Consider the following 22,681-nt stretch of genomic DNA (forward strand, 5'->3'; position numbering starts at 1 on the left):
GGACCATGAGGTCTTTTTCTGCCGTCAATCTTCTATGTTTCTATTCTGTGCTGGATCTCTGTGCAGCAAAAGCATTTGGTGAGTTTCTGCCTATGTTTTGAGTAATGAAAAAGGGGTTATCTAAGGAATGTGAAAACAAGGTATTTTTGGCACGCTTCCCAGATTCAGAGTTGAAGCTGGTTTCTTAATGAGATAGAATTCTGCTTCATAAGCTACTTAAACTATGCATTGCATTCATGTATCCTGCTCAAGTGAATAAAGAGTGAGTTTTATTTCTAAGAAGTGATTTTTCGGGGATTGGAATTTATTGGAAAGTCCATGAACAGAACACTAGCCAAGTAAATTGGGGTCATAATTTAAGTGCAGAATCAATCTGTGCTAAAACTTACAATCTATCACCATTGCTACAAGATTAAACACTGGGAGGTTGGGAAGGGATTCCATATGTAAGGTAATTATGACCCACTTAGAACATTTCTGAATGTTGCCACTCAAATGGCTGATCCTTTGGATCATCTATTTCCAATGCAGAATCTTTTCCCAATGTAGAACATTTCTTCCCCTCTTTGAAATTCTATAAACAAGTCATCCTTCCAGGTGACTTGTTAATTAAGTCAGTATGTTTGCAACAAATTACTCAACATTATCTCACTTTGAAATTACCATTAGATTAACATAGTCTTTCTAGTAAATCCTTTTTCATTTTTTTCCCTTTCTCTTTTCACTAAAATGAAAGAAGTATTTTAAGGCCACATTCTACTTTTCTTAAGAAACGTCCTTAAGTAGTTTGGTCTCTTTAAAATAATATTATTTTTTGCAATTGATAATAAAAGGGGAAGGAAGGTAGGCAGGCATCCAACTTTTGCAGTCTACAGATATGCAAAATGTTAGAAAAGGCAAGGATGGAACACTTAGACCCAGAACTATGTTGACACCAGATGCATCCAAAATAAGATCATGTTACTTACAAGGTATACTATTTATTTCATTCATAAACTTTTCTTTTAACTTTGCGAAAGTGTCGTCCGGACTCTCCACTGGGCCCGATATCGTTGCATTTTCCTGGGAAACTGCTGGTGCTTCTGTAGTGGTAGGATGTACTGGAGCACCTGTAGTAACAGCTATTATGGGTTCAGGTTTGGGATGTTTTTTGAAGAGGCTCCAAGTCATCTTGACTGCTTTTTAGGCACCCTGAAAATCACAGAGACATTACATAATTCAGCCCAGACGTTTCCTAGAATATTTCATTTAATACTGACACTAACATTATGCATAATACACAAGGGTTAATATTTTGCTTTTCCAAGTAATTTATATTTGCATTGGAATCTCAGAATAGGTCCTAAAGGACAATTTGTCTCTCCCTTAGATAAAAAAGTGGAATGACAAAGATCACATATGATCTTTGCACTGCCCAATTCTGCTTCATCAGAAATTAAGGAAAATGAGGAAAGCCGCATATTTGTAGCTTTCATTGAAGAAAATGAAACAAAGCTCCGCTTTTGTGGCAAATGTATGTGAACCTCTAGAATAATCAATTCATTTGAAGGAGACTTTAGAGTCAGATGTTTCAATCAAGGATGATAATCAGGTACAAGTGTGGGAGATCCTGCCTTATTCAAATAACAGAATTTATTATTAAAGTCTGATTTCTACAACACTTGTATGTGCAAGTATGTTTTGAACAAAGGAGATTTCTGGGGGAAAAAACACCAAAATTGTTGGTGATGCTCACTAGACTGAAAAGTTACAAAATGTTACTTATATATCCTGCTTCTATTTTCTTTTATATGTTATTTAAAAGAGACAAATTGAATTTTTATAATAACTGTAACTGGCTAAAAAAAATCTCCATAGTTTCAGAAGACGTTTTAGACTGATCCTGTTTTTAATATGTACTTTTGATGTACTGGTTTTTCTTTCTTTCTTTTTTTTATATACATTTTCTTTTCTTTTTCTTTTTTTTCTTTCTGTGTATTATATTTATATTTGTAAATAAAAAAATGATAAAAAAAAAAAGAAAAGTTACAAAACTATATCCAAAGAGCTTAGACTCCACCAGTATACCATCAGGCAGATCATGTACAAAGGGAGACAATTCAGCATCATTATTAACCTTTTCAGAAGATGCTGACCAACTAAAATCAGATCAACTGCAAGGTGTTTAATATTACAACCCCATGACAAAGTCTAAGGAACTAAAGGCCTCTTTTGCATTGGCAAAAGTTTTCATGTGACCACCATCATGAAAACACTGAACAATGTTCATAGGGCAATGAACAACAATGACGCATAGGGCAGGACTGCAAGGGAAAAACAGCTATTCTCCAAAAAGAACATTACTGCCTGCCTACAGTGTGTGAAATATTAATTAATTAATTAATTAATTAATTAATTAATTAATTAATTAATTAATTAATTAATTTGATTTTTATGCCGCCCTTCTCCTTAGACTCAGGGCGGCTTACAACATGTTAGCAATAGCACTTTTTTAACAGAGCTAGGCTATTGCCCCCACAATCCGGGTCCTCATTTTACCCACCTCGGAAGGATGGAAGGCTGAGTCAACCTTGAGCCGATGATGAGATTTGAACCGCTGACCTTCAGTTCTACAAGTCAGCTTCAGTGGCCTGCAGTACAGCACTCTGCCTGCTGCGCCACCCCGGCTCATGTATGCAGCTTTCGATAATATTCCTTAATATAAATCAACATACAAATATTATGTTTTGATTCATTTGTTACTCGAGTTACTTGACTGTAGTAGAATTGTGCCATATGGGATTGGAACGTATGAAGCAGGAGGAAGGAACAAAGAGTGTATAAATGGCATGAAATTCCCTTCAGCCAAAGCTTACCAACCTGCAAGGAATCCATCTGTGATAATTCCTTCTCAATACAAAACTCAAAAATGATATCATACTTATACCTGGAATGCCAAAATTAGAAGGAAAATGCTATCTGGAATAATGAGAAAATTAAGATTTGATATACAAGATTAAGTAGATGATGCAGAGTTCTACCAGGATAATTTGATATTAATATCAGTACTTTTTTTGCAATATCCTAAAGAACAGATCTAACATATACAAGGTGAAACTAACCTCTACATTGACTACTGCTCTGTAGTCAATTGACTGTAAAAAATATGATTTCAACAATCGAGTTATCGAAGCGTGGAACTCATTACCGGACTCAATTGTGTCAACCCCTAACCCCCAACACTTCTCCCTTAGACTCTCCACGATTGACCTCTCCAGGTTCCTAAGAGGCCAGTAAGGGGCGTACATAAGTGCACTGGTGTGCCTTTCGTCCCCTGTCCAATTGTCTTTCCTTTCCTTCACCTATCTTATATATTCTCTTCCTTTCATATATCCTCTCCTCTAAGTTCACTTTCACCCTCTTTTATATTATCACATGTCTATTTTTCTTCCTATGTATTTGTGTATTGGACAAATGAATAAATAAAATATGGACACTGCCATGGAAACATTATCGAAATGAAATTGGTTGTAAATATTTTTCAAGTAAAGTTAAGAGTTCTACTCAGTCAACAAAAGCAAAGCCTGGTGCTGACAGCGACTTAGATCATGACATTCTTGCAAAAAATTCCAAGATTAAGAAAAAACATAAAGCTAACAATCTCTACAATATTCCATGAAGTGTATTATTCCAATATGCCAAGTATGCAGTGAATTAAAGACAGGTTTGATAAATAGTCAACAAAAGCAAAAACTAGACAGCATGTGCCTGGTTAGATCATTTCAGAGATACAGTATTTAATTACCTAAACAGAGAAACAGGATGACCACTGGCAGGCAAAAAAGCAATAAGAGCGTGAGAGACTTCCAACTTCCTACCAGTTTCCCCATTGAGTTTCCTTGTGGGAAGCTGGCAGAAGAGACTTTTACCATAAGGAGCATTTCAGAGTTCATTGTTTTTAGCTTTTATGCATGGGGTGCATACCATTGGACATCACATAAAAGTCATATGTTTCTCTCTCCCACATATAAGTTATACTTGAGCAGAGTAAAAGGAAATTTAAAGTGGACTATAAAAGGAAACATGAAGAACTCACCATTATCAAGGCCCCGTGTCTCCATATCTGAAAGTGGTTTTCATTGCTGTAAGGCAGCACACACACCCCTAACACCTTTTTGGACACCAGGGACCGGTTCCATGGAAATAGTTTTTTCTGCAGACTAGGGGTTTTGCATGCTGCCAGCATCCTGCAGATATGGCTTCACTTGTTTGCATGGCATGGATTTTGGCATGCCGTAGTAAGAGCTAGTCCATACACTGGGTGCTGGGGACCCCTGCTCTAAAGGCTGTACATATTCATGCATACCCAGTTATTTTATAAGAATTAAATTTCATCTTGCTGCTCTTTGTGTTTCAGAATTTTCACCTCAATCCCAAATCCATCCTTTTTCAGAACAAGGCTTTCCATTCATTCAGGATTCCTACATATATATTTTCCCCAATAATTATTATTAGTTTTCACATTTTTGTATCTTTACATTTCCAAGTAGATCCACATCTGTGTAACATTGGTAACAGTGTTTGTATAATTTATATATATTACATTGTCTTTCCCTGTTTATCTTTCCTTCCACATCCATCTCTTAATTCTTAGTCTTTCTTTTTTTTAATCCATTCATACCATTCATACCATCTAGTCAGAGTCTTTTTGGTCATTCAGTTCCAACATTAATTTGGTTATTTCTGCACAGTCGTAATTTTTTTTCATGATTTCTTTGTCCAAAGGTATCTGGGAATCTTTCCAATGCTGTGCGTAAGTGATTCTTGCTGATGTTCTGATATGTAACATTAAATACATAACATTTTTAGGGTATTCATGCCCTCATCACCTCGAGGCTCAACTACTGTAACGCTCTCTACATGGGGCTACCTTTGAAAAGTGATTGGAAACTTCAGATCGTGCAGAATGCAGCTGCGAGAGCTATCATGGGCTTTCCCAAATATGCCCATGTTACACCAACACTCCGCAGTCTGCATTGGTTGCCGATCAGTTTCCGGTCACAATTTAAAGTGTTGGTTATGACCTATAAAGCCCTTCATGGCATTGGACCAGAATATCTCTGGGACCGCCTTCTGCTGCACGAATCCCAGCGACCAGTTAAGTCCCACAGAGTGAGTCTTCTCCGGGTCCCGTCAACTAAACAATGCCGCTTGGCGGGACCCAGGGGAAGAGCCTTCTCTGTGGTGGCCCCGGCCCTCTGGAACCAACTCCCCCCAGAAATTAGAATTGCCTTTCGTAAGCTACTTAAAACTCACCTCTGCCGCCAGGCATGGGGGAATTGAGATACACTTTCCCCCTAGGCCTTTACAATTTTATGCATGGTATGTCTGTATGTATGTTTGGTTTTTATATTAATGGGTTTTTAATCGTTTTTAGTATTGGATTATTATTGTATGCTGTCTTGTTATTGCTGTTAGCCGCCCCGAGTCTCCGGAGAGGGGCGGCATTCAAATCAAATCAAATCAAATCAATAAATCAATAAATATTATTCCTTAGTGATTACTAGTAGAAAAAATTCAGGCATGTATTCTATTATTGTACCTATTACCTCCTGTATCCATTTATGTACTTTCCTACAGTACTTTTTTGCTTCGGGACACGTCCACCACAAATGAAAGAAGTATTCCTACATATTTATGACATCAAATAAGAAATAGCAAATGCCTCCTTTCTTTTTTTTTTTCTTTTGCGTCTCTAAGTGATTATATCAGGGTTCACTGGACAACAAATAATGTCCAACAAGTAATGTGTATAATCATTTCCTTCCTTTTGTAATCATTTAATAGAGAGAAGGTCACGAGAATGAGAGATGTAGAAAAGCGGAGGGCAAATGCCAACCTGGCAGTGGAACGGCTAATGAATCCACTATTTCCTGCTTCTTTCCCATTGTAACTTCATTTCAAATGTCTGTGGGTGGGAGGCAGCTCTTTAAACAAGCAGGATGGTTCTTAGCTCTATAAAGAAAATGTAAGGAAAGCAATTGAGTCTCTATCCATCAGCTGCTTTATGCTGATCAGAACAAAGGTTGGCTAGAAGAGATTATTCACAGCTTGTAGACTCAGGTAGGAGATGCAGTATCCATAAGCATAGTGCTATTTTGTATACTTGAATTACACAGCTGGAGAATAAAGGCACAGTACAAAAAATTCAAGGCCGAACTTTGTATGTTTGCAATATCAAACTACATTTTGTGACATAGTCAGCCATGCTGTTAAAATGAAATTTATCAATTGAATACTTTTTCTTTGTGTTTTCTACTGACATAACTATTCCCATTCCTGTTGCAAGACAGGGCAAAATAGGAAACAAAACAATACAGAATCTGCAGAGTAGAGAGAATTGGATGCTGCTCTAAAATTACTGTCTTCAAGGGAACACGCTGAATTGTTTAAGTTTCTAGAAAAAGACAATCTCAAGTTACATTTCTTCACGCATTTGAAAATGCAAATAATGAGAGGAACAATATAGGGAAACTGTACAAATTGCTCCAAATAGAACATTTTTCAAGTTATTGGGGAAAAAATTGCAAAGTATCTAAAAAGAATATATGCAAAATATTTTCGTGGCGTTGCAGAATTTTCCCTACCCTTTTAACGCCTGTCCCCCAATCCTTGAATATGTAATTGCTATTCTAGCATCAATATTGCATGAGATGATAAAGAATCGGCTATTTTCAGAAATTAGGCTGTGCAATGGAATGAGTAGATGACCTTGGGAGAAGGAAAGGAAGATATGCTGTCTAGAAAACTATTAGACAAAAGAGAGCAGGCGCCCCCTAGTGGCCTAATGGTCAGTAACAGAATCTAGTAAATCTGAAAGCACGAAATTTCTCACTGTCACTTTTAACTGCTTCATCCATTAGGACAGAGAGAGTCTTCCTACATATCTTTCCCTGACTGTTAAGCCACTGAGTGCTCCTGCCTTTCACAGGTTTAGACCATAATTCTCTGCTGTTTCCCCAATCATGGTCCCTCCTTGATGATATTCATCCTCAAAGTTTGTTTAAACATTATTTGAAAAACAAAGATCTATATAAGTGCATAAGTGCACTGGTGCGCCTCCCGTCCCCTGTCCTATTGTCTCTCCTATATCTCATATATAATATCTCCTATTCTTCTATTCTAATCTTCTTATACTACTCTCATATTATCCTTCTATTCTCTGTTTGATATATTCTACTCCTAAATTTTCACTTCTATTCTTTCTCTAATATACTTTACTCGAGTATAACCTCTATAACCTTCATTGTGTATTGTTGTGTATTGGACAAAATAAATAAATAAAAATAAAAATAAAATATTGCATGACTGGATTTATAGGTTTGCCTAATAATAAACTAACTTTGGCCATTACCTATGGAACATCTTGTGCAAGTAAAAGTTCTATTTCAGGTAATATACTACTACAGTGATATCTCATCTTACAAACGCCTCATCATACAAACTTTTCGAGATACAAACCTGGGGTTTAAGATTTTTTTGCCTCTTCTTACAAACTATTTTCACCTTACAAACCTACTGCTGCCGCCGCTGGGATGCCCCGCCTCTGGACTCCTGTTGCCAGTGAACCACCCGTTTTTGTGCTGCTGGGATTCCCCTGAGGCTCCCCTCCATGGGAAACCCCACCTCCCGACTTCCGTTGCCAGCGAAGTGCTTGTTTTTGCAATGCTGGGATTCCCCTGCTGGGATTCCCCTGCTGGGATTCCCCTGCAGCATCGCAAAAACACAGAAGTCCGGAGGTGGGGTTTCCTTTGGAGGGGAACCTCTGGAGAATCCCAGCAGCGCAAAAAATGGGCGCCTCGGCTGGCAAAAGGGGTGAATTTTGGGCTTGCACGCATTAATCGCTTTTCCATTGATTCCTATGGGAAACATTGTTTCGTCTTACAAACTTTTCACCTTAAGAACCTCATCCCGGAACCAATTAAGTTTGTAAGACAAGGTATCACTGTACTTGAAAAGACCAGGTTTCTTTTCCCAGGATTTCTCTTTCCTTGGGGGCCTCTGGTAACGATCTCAAAGTAGCCAAGAAAAATAGTGATCTTGTTTCTGTAAAAGCCACAGTGGATTCGTTCACCAAGAACTGCTCTTGACAATGACGATTTTTCTTGCATAACGTATTGTATCAATTACTAAACTCTTGGCCGACATATAATTTCTTGTATCCTCCACTAAGCCTTTTAAAATTCACTTTGCATATGTTCCAGTTCTTAGAAACATATATTTTAAAGTCACACGTTGGTTTTAATATAACAACTTGCTCTTCTTTCACCAGCTTCCATTCTAAAATTGATTCATTCTGTGGAACATTTGAGATAGTTTTAATTACCCACTGATTATAGAATCTCACCATGTACAGAAAGTGTATATTTCTGCTTTAATAGGTCTACCTTGATTGTAACCCCCTCCCCAATGACTGAGAAAACAGAATAAAAACTGCAGCAAATGTTCCCTAGATCTTTATATTCCTTCAATCACTTTCCCTGGCTGGAATTAGCAGTAAGACAAAATTCCTGCAAATAGTCACTAACATTTGACCGCCACATGACAAAAAATGCAAGACATTGTAGATACAAGTGCTAAATTTGTTGAGAATTGGTAGGGGAAACGAAGCCAGAATGCATGACAAATGGATTAAGGGTATCTACCATCAGCACATAAAAGAACTGAGACAATCCTTCTGATGTTCATTGTAGAGATAAAGAGAAATATTAATAATCCAGGATGAAAAGGCAACCCATTGTTTAAAAATTGCTAAGACATTGAAATTTTTTCCACTAACAGTTCAAAATAACTTTAGCTAGAGAAAAGGTTATTGGGAATATATACAACATGTACTTTTTATAACTTTTATAACTGCAATGTTGTGTCTTTGTTTTTTTGCTCAAGGCGAGCCTCTGGAGTTGCCAGAAGCCATTTTAAACTGAAAAATCATTTTCCTCCAAAAAGAGACATTTTTAATCATCATCATCTTTTAACCATTTAATGGAAACCATTACCATTAAGTCAGGATAAGCAGATTGATTGTGCCTAAACCACACAAAGTAGCTGTCAAACCACTCCAAAAATTACAGCCCAAATTCATCTTAAATATGCTCATATGGGAAAGGTATGAAATACGTAGGAAATGTGTATTTATGAATCAAATTTATATGGCTACTCATTTCATATAAAGCGACTCTGGGTAGGGTACAAATACTTATGAAATACATAGGAAATAATCATATTAACATTTTTTAAAAAGTCATTTTATTTTATCTTTTAGTTTGGAAGACCCAATTTTTGGACCAAATGATAATGTTGGCGCTTGAAAAAGATACATGTCCCTATTTTAATTGGTCCAATTAATGCGTAGAGTTTCTGGAGTGTGTCCCTACTCAATTGTTCTATATCCCCCTCTTTCCTAAGCAATATCACATTCCAGGAGTTTCAGTTCCGAGGTGCAAAGGAGGAAACAGGTATTGACTTTTGAGGTGGCAGGTGGAGGTAGTAACTCTAAAGGAGACAAGCCACTCCAACATCCTTAGCTCAAAATGTGCATCTTTCTTTCTTGGCTGTATTTGCACATTCTAGTAAACGAATGAATTACATTTGTATAACACATTTACTAGCACGACAGGAATCCAACTCTGCTGTTTGTAAACTATGTGAAGAGGCAAAGAAAAGATTTTAACAAAACCTTTGGCTTAATGTATGTGGATATGGCTCCCTATCAATATACAGATATACATGTGTATCTAAACCTTTACTTTCCTTTTATTTAGACAGGAAGGAAAGGCTTTGTAGAACCCCCTTAATTACTCCCAGCTGTGGTCTTCTTAAATCACTGAAACTGGGAAAATTTATGTTCAAATCCCCACTCAAAGAGATTGTTTTGCCCTATTTCTTTCACTCAGTTTAATATGGTTACTGCAGGGATAAGATGAAACCTTGATACTACTGTACATATGCCACCTTGGGTTCTATATAGTAAAGGGCTACCAAAATTTTTACTACCACAATGTGGCCGTGGCTTATGCAGGATGCCCTGCATTTTCTTTCAACTTCTTTCAGTGCAAATTGGGTGCTCTGGGGTGGAGCTCCACTTTCGCTACCCCACTGCGTTTCCACCCGTCTGGGCAGCAGCCCACCTCTGGTTCTATAGATAAAAAGTAAAATATACATATAAAAACAGTGAAAATATTAGTTTCTATGTGGAAATATCCATTGCACTTTATTAAGTTACTGAGCAGTAAACTACTGTACACAACAAAAATATCTCCCCAATCCTAATCCAACATTTTACCACTACTCCACATGTTAAGAAAACACACCCATATTTTAAGGCAGAATAAGACCTTTTAGAGAATTAATTCATAACTGGAATGCATCTGAGTCAAGTGCCCTCAAAATTCTTCATTAGAATCTTCATTGTAGTCTCAAAGTTGTTCTTGTCCTGAATCTGTTGTCATTTATGGAGGTGAAGGGCAATAACTACTACCGTGTTTCCCCGAAAGTAAGACAGTGTCTTACTTTCTTTTTATACCCAAAAGCCCCACTATGTCTTACTTTCGGGGTATGTCTTATATTGGAAAAAAATTGTCGAATTTTTTGTTTTAACCATAAAATTAACATTTAGACGCGGTGACGTATGGAGGGGGGGCGGCGCGGAAGTGGGCAGGAGGCGGCGCTCATTAAGATCAGAGGGAGGTGGCAGATGCGGCGACGTATGGAGAGGGGGACGGCGCAGGCGTGGGCAGGAGATGGCGCTCATTTGGATCAGACGGAGGCGGCAGACGCGGTGACGTATGGAGGGGGGGCGGCGCGGAAGTGGGCAGGAGGCGGTGCTCATTTGGATCAGACGGAGGCGGCAGACGCGGTGACGTATGGAGGGGGGTGGCGCGGAAGTGGGCAGGAGGCGGCGCTCATTAAGATCAGAGGGAGGTGGCAGACGCGGCGACGTATGGAGAGGGGGACGGTGCGGACGTGGGCAGGAGGCGGCGCGCAGCTAGATGAGAGGGAGGCGGCAATACCCCCGTGTTTCCCCAAAAGTAAGACATATGTCTTACTTTCGGGGTACGGCTTATATTAGCCGACCCCCCTGAAACCCCCGATACGTCTTACAATCGGGGGTGTCTTACTATCAGGGAAACAGGGTAGGAGCCTGCTTAAGAAATAATGGCACATAGATACAAACCATTTTTCCCTGTAATCACCAATAGAATGCATCCCTGAAATACCATTTGATGGAAAACCAAAAGAAAGAAACCATGTTATTTATTTTTTAATGAATCAAGTGTCAGAGCAATGAGCAACTCATAACATTAGTGGCAGCATAGATTAATGAAAATGAAATATTGTGTGAAATGAAAGGAGTATATAGAAAGGTACACAGTTCTCAGCAAATAAAAAGCAAATTATGTTTGACATGATCATTCCCCTTGTTTCCAGCAAGATATTCTTTTGTGAGCTTCTTGAGTACTATATTGCAAAAGGTCACAGTGAAAATTAAATTCACGTTGACACAGACATCAGTATATGGGGGTAAAGCCAGGTGCTTAATTAGTTATTACACTACAGCAACATTGGCAAGTTATCACAACACTAATTTGGTACATGAATGTACAGTTAGAGGACAATTCTTCTTGTGTGAAGATTTGGCTGCAATAATGTTATGAACAGCTTTGTACCACAAAGACCACTGATTTTACAGTCTTACTCCCAGAAAAAAAATCCCCTCTTATTCCTTTTTGAATTGTTTTATCAATGCATATTTAAATAGGCTGGTAAAAGGTCATCGTGGTAGATACAGCATTGGGTGCAATTTGTAGTGAATATATTAACTAATTTCCAGTGAAGAACAATCGTTAAAACACACACACAAATGTTTATGCATATTTTAAAGAAGAATTGCATATTTATATCAATTTTGAATAACTCCAAGTGAGATAAAACAGTTACCAGTATATAAGCCAAAGTTCTTATCAGAAATCAACTTTAATAGAGCATATGTGTCCCTGTATTCTAAGTATCTAGGCCAGTGATGGCAAACCTATCGCATGGATGGCACAGGTGGCACTTGGAGCCATATCTGCTGGCACGTGAGTAGTTGCCCTAGCTCAGCTCCAGCGTACATATGTTTGCCAGCCAGCTGATTTTTGGCTTGCACAGAGGCTCTGGGAGGGCATTTTTGGCTTCCAGAGGGCCTCCAGGGAAGGGATTTTTACCCTCCGCCAGCTCCAGGAAAGCCTTTGGAGCCTGGGGAAGGCGAAACATGAGCCTACTGGGCCCACCAGAAGTTGGGCAGGGGAAACTGTTTTTGCTCTCCCCAGGCATTGACGTATGGGTGTGGGCACTGGCGCATGTGCAATAGTATACACCCAAGCTCTTTCGGCAGCCGAGGAGAAAAGGTTCACCATCACTGATCTAGGCTTTTGGACTGGTACGAAAAAAATAATCACTGCAGGAAGGCAGAAATGTGTGTAGTGTACAGTGGTCCCTCGACTTGCGCGTTCTCGATTAGCGCGAAACGCTGCAACGCGGTTTTTCAAAAAATATTATTTAAAAAAATAAAATATTAAAAAATAATTTTTTTTTTATTCTGTTCCCTGAATGGAGACCGCCGGCCGCTCAATCGGGCCGGCAGGGAACAGAATGGAGCCTTCCGCGGCGGGGCTGGTAAGGGGGGGAGCCGAGGGGGGAGCCGAGCCCAGCCCCGTGGCATTCGCTTTCCTCCCGCCGGCAGCCGACTGATCGTGGGCTCCTTCGCAACCTCGGAGAGCTTCCTGGTTTTCGTGAGCTTTCATGCCCAGGAAGCTCTCCGAGGTTGCGAAGGAGCCCAGGATCACTCGGCTGCGGGTGGCAGGAAAGCGAATGTCACGGGGCTGGGCTCGGCTCCCCCAGCCCCGCCGCGGAACGCTCCATTCTGTTCCCTGCCGGCCCGATTGAGCGGCCGGCGGTCTCCATTCAGGGAACAGAATGGAGCCTTCCGCGGCGGGGCTGGGGGAGCCGAGCCCAGCCCCGTGACATTCGCTTTCCTGCCACCTGCAGCCGAGTGATCGTGGGCTCCTTCGCAACCTCAGAGAGCTTCCTGGTTTTCGTGAGCTTTCATGCCCAGGAAGCTCTCCGAGGTTGCGAAGGTTACATCTTCCGCTGCCAGCCAGGCCATGCTGGTGGCAGCGGAACAATCGCTGGCTGTCAACTTTTCTTTTTAAAACTGGGCAGGAGCTGACTTGCCTCCCCAGTGCTAAAAAGAAAAGTTGACAGCCAGCGCTGCGAAACCGCCGAAATCGGAAGGGGCGAGGTGGGGGAGAACGGGAGGCTCAGCATTCCGTCAGCCGCAGCGCTGGCTGTCAACTTTTCTTTTTAAAACTGGGCAGGAGCTGACTTGCCTCCCCAGTGCTAAAAAGAAAAGTTGACAGCCAGCGCTGCGACTGACGGAATGCTGAGCCTCCCGTTCTCCCCCACCTCGCCCCTTCCGGTTTCGGCGTTCGGCAACGGAGTCCGGCGCTGGGGCCATGCGGGGCCGCTCATCCAGGGGGGCGTGGACTGGCAAGCGGCAAGCGGCAAGTGATCTGGCGGGAAGACCAAGGGAAGGTTCCTTCAGCCGCCCAACACCTGATCCGCTCCGCAGCGCGGCAGCAGCGAGGAGCCGAAGATGGGGTTTCCCCTTTGCCTTTACCCCATCTTCGGCTCCTCGCTGCTTCCGCGCTGCGGAGCAGATCAGCTGTTGGGCAGCTGAAGGAATCTTCCCTTGGTCTTCCCCGCCGCCCACACGCAAACTCCACCATCTGCGCATGTGCGGCCATGAAAAAAAATGGCGCACATGCGCAGATGGTGGTTTTACTTCCGCATCCAGTATAACGCGGAAATCGGTTAGCGCGGGAGGTCTTGGAACGTAACCCCCGCGCTAACCGAGAGATCACTGTACATTTAAATTCTCATTTCCCACAGAGTATTTTGTTGGTATTATTCACCATACTTGCATGTTGTGAGTTTTGTGAGTTTAATAACGGGAAGACTTGCGGCAAGCCATCATAAAATGACAATCAAGAATATGAAAATCTTCCTGCATTCTATCCTTCTTCAAAGAAAGATAGTATCATTATTAAAAAGGCAGTAAAGGATGACCAGAGATGGGTTCCTCCTGGTTCAGACCAGTTTGCCTGAACTGGTAGCAAAGCGCTGGTGATGTCATGATGACATCACAGAACCGATTCAGTCAATGCCGGAGGCACCGCCATCTTTTTTTTTAAATGATTTTTTCCCCGTTTTTTTCTTCTTCTGTGCATGTGCAGAAGTTGAGTTTCTAGGACTATGCATGTGTCACCACCTTGTTTTTATTTTTTTGGAGGGTATTTTTTGGATTTTTTTGCACTGCACATGTGCATGAGCGCAAAGCGCCCATGTAGCATTAGTGGAGACGAACCGGCAGTGGGATAAGTTAGAATGCATCCCTGAGGATGACCTTATTTTCTTGTGCTCATCTATACCTTCTCAATGTCTATAGGCTTATTTAACTGATTTGTTAAATATATAGGTCTTTAATTTACTGGAACCATAAATTGATAATATCCCAGGTCTTTGGGAAGGTAGATAAAAATGTCCCAAAGGTGCCTTTTTTTCAGGAGGAAACTGGGCTTTCTTGAATGAGAAGTTTAGCTTCTCATTCAAAAAAGTTCTTCAGCTCTGACTGTTTGTTGGAGAACAGAAGGATTTATACTCTTTACAGACAGCTGGTCATTTGCATTGTTTTAGAGAGCTGGAGGTTTACCTGTGTCCTCAGTGTCACCTGAATAGTGCAAATGGGCGTGGAGCCTTCTTGGCTAATGAATGTTTTCTGCCCTGTGTCCCTTCCCTGTTGAACACAGGCACACACATGCTGTTGGGCAGGGGTCTTCAAACTTGGCAGCTTTAAGACTTGTGGACTTCAACACCCAAAATTCTGGGAATTGAAGTCCACAAGTCTTAAAGTTGCTAAATTTGAAGACCTCTGCTGTTGGGGATGAGTTTGTGTTGTCTGCATCTCATACTGAAGCACAGATGATACCTGTAATCTGCAATATTTTGGGGGGGGGGGGAATACAGTAATCCCTTGCTACTTCGCGGTTCATCTTTTGCGGATTCACTACTTCCTGGGTTTTCAAAGGGGGCTTAAATCCATTAAATCCATTGAAAATTTTAAATCCATTAAAAATTCATAAAATTCTTCTACAGTATTACTGTACTCTATTAAAGAAACTAGTAGGATATCACATGTAGTTCCAGCTGAGAAACATTATAGAATGGCTGTTTAATGCAAAGGGTGGGTTTTAAAAGTCCAAATACTCATTAAATACCTAAAAAAATATATTTCGTCTACTTCACGGAAATTTGTTTTTCACGGGTGGTCTTGGAATGCATCCCCCGCAAAAACCGAGGGATTACTGTAGTGATATTGATGGATTATACCCAGCGGTGGGCTATGACCCGGAACGCTAAATTGCACTCGCCGCCGCGGCTTGTAAATTCTTGCGGGACCAGCATGATTTTGCTGCTGCACCTTTGATGCACCCGTGTTTTGGTGAGGTTTTACCTGCGGCTCCATGCACAATTTTGCTACTTCCACAGGTACAGCAGCAAAATCGCACTGATCCTGCAAGAACTTACAAGCCGCGGCGGCGAGCGCAATTTAGCCCACCGCTGATTATACCGCTGCTGCAGAAATGGAGGCAGTTATTCACTTCAAGTCAAACAAACAGTGGAAGAAGAATACATTGACTAAAGACAGCCAAGAACAAGACTGATAAACTCTTGGCTCGTAACACACCAAAGAAGGCAAAGAATTGGGAAAGATCAAAAAGTATCAAGATCTGAAAATCAAAATTGACAGATTATGTCATAAACCAGCCATGGTGGTCTCAATGGTTGTTGACATACTGGGTGCCATAGCAAAAACTCTCGGGTAGTACTAATACCTAATGGTATAATTCAAGTTTCACCAAAAAAACCCCAGATGCTGTATTGAATTTTTTAAAAAGTTTTTTCAATGTGTATATAAACCTGTTTAAAATAAAATATAAAATAATCCTGGTACATTAATTGTAAGGTTTATCCCAAACTCTTTATATATCTTATTCACATTCAGTGTAGATATTCGGGAAAGATTGCTTGGGAAAAGAATGCCTAAATAATTGATGAAACTACAAATGAAGATGACAATAATTTAATATATAAATAAACAACTCTTCACTTACAGGCATCAATTCTGACTTCGATTAATTAACAAGTATCCCAGTTTGACCAAAGATATTTACTACCCGTCAAGTACTATCTGATCTGTATCAAGTTTTGATAAAACTCACTTGATCTTTCTTAATCCCTTAAGAGATTATTTGTTGAAGTCTATTAGCTAAAACAGCATTTAAAAATATGTATAATCAATGAAATAGGTTATTAATGCTATTTCAGTAATTTCAAACATGCATAACTGAAAACCCTTATATATTACAGCAAAATCCAATCAGCTTAAATCTGCAACTAGAGAGTTTACTAAAACACGAGAAGCTGGTATTTCAGTGTTTCTTACTGAACAACAGCATCCATGTTATTTTCTCAGAAACTTTTACGAATAGAACTCTCCAGGAGAGTATATTCATTCATGTCTTAGTTACTGTGTAACTGAGTACTTTGAATACTGATTTACCCTGCTTATTTAATTGTATAATTGTATTTTGGGATTAATATTAATCAAAGAGTAATTTTGATTGCGATAGTTTATTAGCACAATAAATAAATAATTTTGCACCATTATTTATTTTTTTAATTTCTAAATCTGCACAAAAACTGAATTTATCAGGTAAATTAAAAAATTATTAACAATAAAATATCATTAATAATCAGAAGAAAGCTATACTATTTTAAAGTTGTACTTAGTTAAAGAATATAAGTTAAGGAGCTATATTTCTCAGGAGGGAAAAATCAAACAATTTATCTATTTTGCTTAAACAATTTATACAGGTAAACTTCAAAAACCCTGTGAATGCTAAGGAAGAAATTCAGGTAAAAATATTTTAAGAATTTGTAGAAAATGTAAATATTAAGTACAAAAAAATCAGGAAAATCAGGTTCAAATGAATACAAGTTTATTACATGCTATCGTTATCTACCAGAATATGGTCTACTAATGGTTAAGGCAAATTGAGATAGATACGGGTCAATGGAATTCAGGATGGGTTGGACATAGATCTCTTATGGGTACAAATGGGAAACTGATGACACACAAGAATCCTATTGCACATTTAATGATAGTGTTAGGAAATTATAATGTATATATTTGGGAACTACAATCTATTTCATTTATTTCTCAGAATTATATAGGTGCCCATTTCAGAAACTTGATTCTTGGTAGCATACAATAAACCAGCGTTTCCCAACCGCTGTGCCGCGGCACAGTAGTGTGCCGCGAGACAAGGTCAGGTGTGCCGCGAAGTTCCGCTTCCAAACCGGAAGTTGAGTGTCCCGGCTTGCTTCTTCACACCTTCATTTTCGTGCCTTTCTTCTTCGTGCCTTCCTTCTTTGCAGCAGGTGAGCTTGGGACTCGGCGGGATGGCAATAGCAGCGGCTGAGGCTTTCACTTGTGGCATCGGGAGTGCTAATAGCGGCGGCGGTGGGAATAGCGGGGGGGGCTCCTGCAAGTGGAAGCCTCAGCCCTGGAGCCCCCTCGCGCCCATGGCTTCTCGTCGATGCCTCTGCCTGCCCGATCCGCGGGAGTGCTAATAGCGGCGGTGGCGGGAATAGCGGGGGGGCCTCCTGCCCGCCGCTGCTATTAGCACTCCCGCGGATCGGGCAGGCAGAGACATCGACGAGAAGCCATGGGTGCGAGGGGGCTCCAGGGCTGAGGCTTCCACTTGCAGGAGCCCCCCCGCTATTCCCGCTGCCGCCGCTATTAGCACTCCCGCAGATCGGGCAGGCAGAGACATCGACGAGAAGCCATGGGCGCGAGGGGGCTCCAGGGCTGAGGCTTCCACTTGTGGCTGTCCCCGCCCGCCCGATCCTTCCTTCTCTCCGGATTTTTTGGGGTGCGGCTTCTTCCACAGCGGTGGCTGCAGCGGCGCTGGCGATCCGGCCGCTAGCCGCTCTAAGCGCTGTGGGAACGCCCACCCCTCTCACAGTCCCGTCCCGGGCTGTCAGTAAAGGGGCTGCTTGCTCGGAACATTCAAACTAAGGGAAACCTTCGCTGGCCTCCACAGAGAAGAAAGGAAGAGAGAGAACGAGAGAGAGCAACAGAGAGAGAGAGAGTGAGAAAGAACAAGAGAGAGAAAGCATGAAAGAGAGAGAAAGAAAATAAGAGAGAACAAGAGAGAGAGAGAGACTAAGAGAGAGAGAAAGAAAAGAGAGAGAGAGAAAAAATAAGAGAATGAGAGAGAGCAACAGAGAGAGAGAAAGAACAAGAAAAAGCACGAGAGAAGAAAAGCAAGAGAGAAAAAGAGAGATAGCAAGAGATACTGAAAGAAAGCAAGAGAGAGAGAGAGAAAAAGAAAGCAAGAGAGACAGGAAGAGGAAAGGAGAGAGAGAGAGAAATGAGAACAAAAAGGGGAGGAGAAATGAGAAAATGATTGAGGCAGAGAATGAGAGGAGAGAGAAACGAGAGAGAGAGAGGTGATTCTTGAAGCATATGGTAAAAAGCACCCAAATAATAAGAAAAAAACCCCAGCCCTCACCTGTTTTTGAAAAGAATAAAAGAGAATTAAACCCCAGCCCTCACCTGGTTTTGGAAATGGTTCCAGTGTGTATACATACACACACATAAGGGGGGGGGGGAGAGACAGGGATGGAAAAAGAGGAGAAGTGAGAGGGAGAAGGAATGAGGGAAAAGGGGAGGAAGAGAGAGAAATTAGAAACATGAGAGAGAAAAGGGGGAAAGACAGGAGAAGTACAGTGATCCCTCGATTTGCGCGTTCTCGATTAGCGCGAAACGCTGCAACGCGGTTTTTCAAAAAATATTAATTAAAAAATAAGTCCGCGGTTTTTTTCCTACACCACGGTTTTTCCCGCCCGATGATGTCATACTGATTGCTGATTGGCCAAAATCAGGAAGGAAGGAGGGAGGGAGAGAAGGGAAGGAGGGAGGGTTGCCATTGCCATTGCCGCCAGCGCTGCCCTGTGGGTAGCGGCGAGGAGCCCGGAAGAATCACCATTGCATTGCCAGCCTCCGAACTTGCGTCGCTCCACCTTCTGCGCATGTGCGGCCATGGAACAAAGGGCGCGCATGCGCAGATGGTGTTTTTACTTCCGCATCCAGTATAACGCGGAAATCGGTTAGCGCGGGAGGTCTTGGAACGTAACCCCCGCGCTAACCGAGGGATCACTGTACCCATAAATGAGACAGTGGTATAAATTTCAGGAGGGATGATTGATGATTGACTGTATTTATAAGGGGATGTTACATGGGATTGTATATATGAGGGGGTTATGTATGTATGTATGTATGTATGTATGTATGTATGTATGTATGTATGTATTTATTTATTTATTTATTTATTAGATTTGTGTCATTTTGGTTGGTGGTGTGCCCCAGGATTTTGTAAATGTAAAAAGTGTGCCGCGGCTCAAAAAAGGTTGAAAATCACTGCAATAAACAACCAGTTTAAACAATTAAAACAATAGTTAAAAATAGTTAAATATAAATATAAATCAAAACCGTAGGAGAAAGGACCAGGATCTTACAGTATAATCACTTAATGGGCTCTCCATTCTCTTCGATAACTGTCCATGCCACCACAATTTTCATTTTCACCAGTTGAAGTTTCCAGATGTTCTTCAAGGGTAGCCTCATGTAAAATGTGTTGCAATAGTCCACTCCGGACAGTAGTGGATAGTTACCAGAAGTAGATAGTAACTATAAGCAGTAATCAGTGAACCTGGAGGACTATGAAAACCTGGCTTGTCTCCCAAGACTGGACTAGGATGTAGACTGAGATATGAAGATGATTTGGTATAGCTCCTGAGGAGCAGAATACTTTTGTTTTGTTTTGTTTTTAATTATGTTTTTATGGATTATAATGAGTTGCCTAGAATCACGATGAGATAAGTAGGTATATAGATCCTACAAACAAACAAACAAACAAACAAACAAACAAACAAACCATTGCCTGGGTTAAATCCTCCCTGGTCACAGATTATGTGTGTAGTCATTACTAGAGTGAATCCTTTTCAGATCCAGAGATCTCATGGGGATAGATATGGGGACAACCCCTTTGAATAACCCTTAAATCTGGAACATGTGCCATGTGTCCCACTTTAAATATCTGACTGTATCTTGGGACACATATATTTGCCTTCATTCACTACTTTAACCTTTCAAGTGAAAATATGAAACTTAAATGAATGTTTGTTGTTAAAATTCTGGGCATTTTGATTACAATTCTGAGGAATCACAGGGTGTTGTTGTTGTTTTTTTACAGCCAATATGTTTAGCTTAAGAAAAGCAAGTTGAACAACCTGAGTTTCCCCTAAATAATCCCTCTCCATTCTTTGCGCAATATTGCTATAGAGTAGGGCTGTCAAACTCAAGGCCCTAGGCCGGATGCATGACACTGGCCACACCCATGCCTAGTTTAGCAAAGCGGGAAAGGGAGTCACAATACGCACAGTCGCTCAGGCCCTCATCACCTCCTGTCTTGATTATTGCAATGCGCTCTACATGGGGCTACCCTTGAAAAGTGTTTGGAGACTCCAAATGGTCCAGAATGCAGTCGTGCAGGTTGTCATGGGTGTTTATTTATTTATTTATTGTTGGAGTTGGAAGGGACCATGCGGGTCATCAAGTCCAACCCCCTGCCTAAGCAGGAACCCTATAGCATCCCAGCCAAATGGCAGTCCAATTTTCCTCTTTAAAATGTCCAGAGTATTGGAGTTCACAACGTCCGCTGGTAGGTTGTTCCACTGGTTAATCGTTCTGACCGTCAGGAAGTTCTTCCTTACTTCCAGGTTGAATGTCTCCTTGGTCAGCTTCCAGCCGTTGTTCCACATCCGGCCCTCCGGTGTCCTGGAGAATAAAGTGATCCCCTCCTCTCTGTGGCAACCCCTCGTATATAGGTACACCGAGGTACACCTATATAACACCTATACTCCGCGAGCTGCACTGGCTCGCTATTAGTCAATGGCACAATTCAAGGCATTGGTTATTACCTATAAAACCCTATATGGCTCAGGGCCAGATTATTTACGGAACCGTCTCCTGCCACATACCTCCCAGAGACCAATTAGAGCACACAGAGTTGGCTTCCTCCAGGTCCTGCCAGTTAAACAATGCAGGTTGGTAGGACCACAGGGGAGGGCCTTCTCTGTTATGGCCCTGACTTTATGGAAACAACTCCCTTCCAGGTCCATACGGCCCCCATCCTGCTGGCTTTTCATAATGCCACGAAGACCTGGCTATGCCGGCAGGCCTAGGGGCCCTAAATCAACCACTAGCTTGTCCATATACAGTGGTACCTCTTCTTAAGAACTTAATTTGTTCTGTGACCAGGTTCTTAAGTAGAAACATTCTTAAGTAGAAGCAATTTTTCCCATAGGAAGCAATGTAAAAGCAAATAATGCATGCAAACCCATTGGGAAAGTAATAAAAGCTCGGAATTTGGATGGGAAGAGGAGGAGGACAGTCGCTGCTGAAGGAAGAAGGTGAGATGAGCACCCCCTTTTGCCTCTCCACACCTAGACGCTCCGGGAGGCAACCTCGCGCCCGGTGTATGGGAGGCAGCGTGAAGGAGTCACTACAGTGAAGTGGTTTATTCCCTCTCCAAGCGCCCAGAGAAAGGAAAATGCTCTGTTCACTCTGGACTGCCAAAGCCTCCTTAAGTGCCACCGAAAGGCTCCTCTGGCAGCCCAGAAAAGCCCGAGATGGCTGGGATTAAAGGGGGAATGGCAGGAAACTGTCCGGGCCTTTGTGCCGCTCTCAAATTTCCTGGGAAATTTTTCCAGGCTTGGGTTCTTAAGTAGAAAATGGTTCTTAAGAAGAGGCAAAAAAATCTTGAACATCCGGTTCTTATCTAGAAAAGTTCCTAAGTAGAGGCGTTCTTAGGTGGGTATTTGTATTTCGTATGTATGTCTGGTACGTGTGTTATTGAATTGTTTTTTACATTTTTAATTAGAGTTTTAATTGCTCGTTTTTTCCTTGACTTTTTATTGCTATTGCTATTGCTATTGTAATTTTATACTGTTGTGAGCCGCCCTGTGTCCTTCGGGATTGGGCTGCATAGAAGTCAAATTAAATAAATAAATAAATAATAAATAAATAAATAAATAAATAAATAAATAACGATGTGAGTTTGACAGCCCTGCTATAGAGAAAAAATAGAGAGAAACCTATGAATTAAAAAAAAATATGGTGACATTCCGAAGATTCCTCTTTTCAATGCAACTTGGACTTTTCATATCCTTCTGTCTTAATCTTTGCACCAATCCTCACAGCTGTCATCTCAGAAGTCAGCAAACAGCATCATGCATATCATGCAAAGACAGAGTTAATTCTGCAGCAGAGGCGAAACGGAGAGGAAAAAGTGCTGAGTCACTACGCTACCTTTCACTGCAGTACTTTCATCCCACCCGGCAGAGAGAGCAATCCCTGAGCAGGAGCAGCTGAGCTAATCTTCTTTATTTTCAGGCATATGATTCTCCCAGGGCG

At 41.3% G+C, this 22,681-nt stretch overlaps 1 protein-coding gene across 1 annotated transcript in view; it reads right to left on the bottom strand.

Annotated features, from left to right (window-relative positions):
- SYT2 (synaptotagmin 2) overlaps nt 1-22,681 on the bottom strand; it is a 68,049-nt gene that overhangs the window by 28,543 nt on the left and 16,825 nt on the right. Inside the window, exon 2 of the mRNA XM_070745717.1 lies at nt 969-1,191. Coding sequence (XP_070601818.1) covers nt 969-1,170 — 202 coding nt within the window. The 5' untranslated portion in view covers nt 1,171-1,191. The remainder of the gene's footprint in view (nt 1-968; nt 1,192-22,681) is intronic.

The sequence above is a fragment of the Erythrolamprus reginae genome, chromosome 3 (genome assembly GCF_031021105.1).
Source record: "Erythrolamprus reginae isolate rEryReg1 chromosome 3, rEryReg1.hap1, whole genome shotgun sequence".
Lineage (NCBI taxonomy): Eukaryota > Metazoa > Chordata > Lepidosauria > Squamata > Dipsadidae > Erythrolamprus > Erythrolamprus reginae.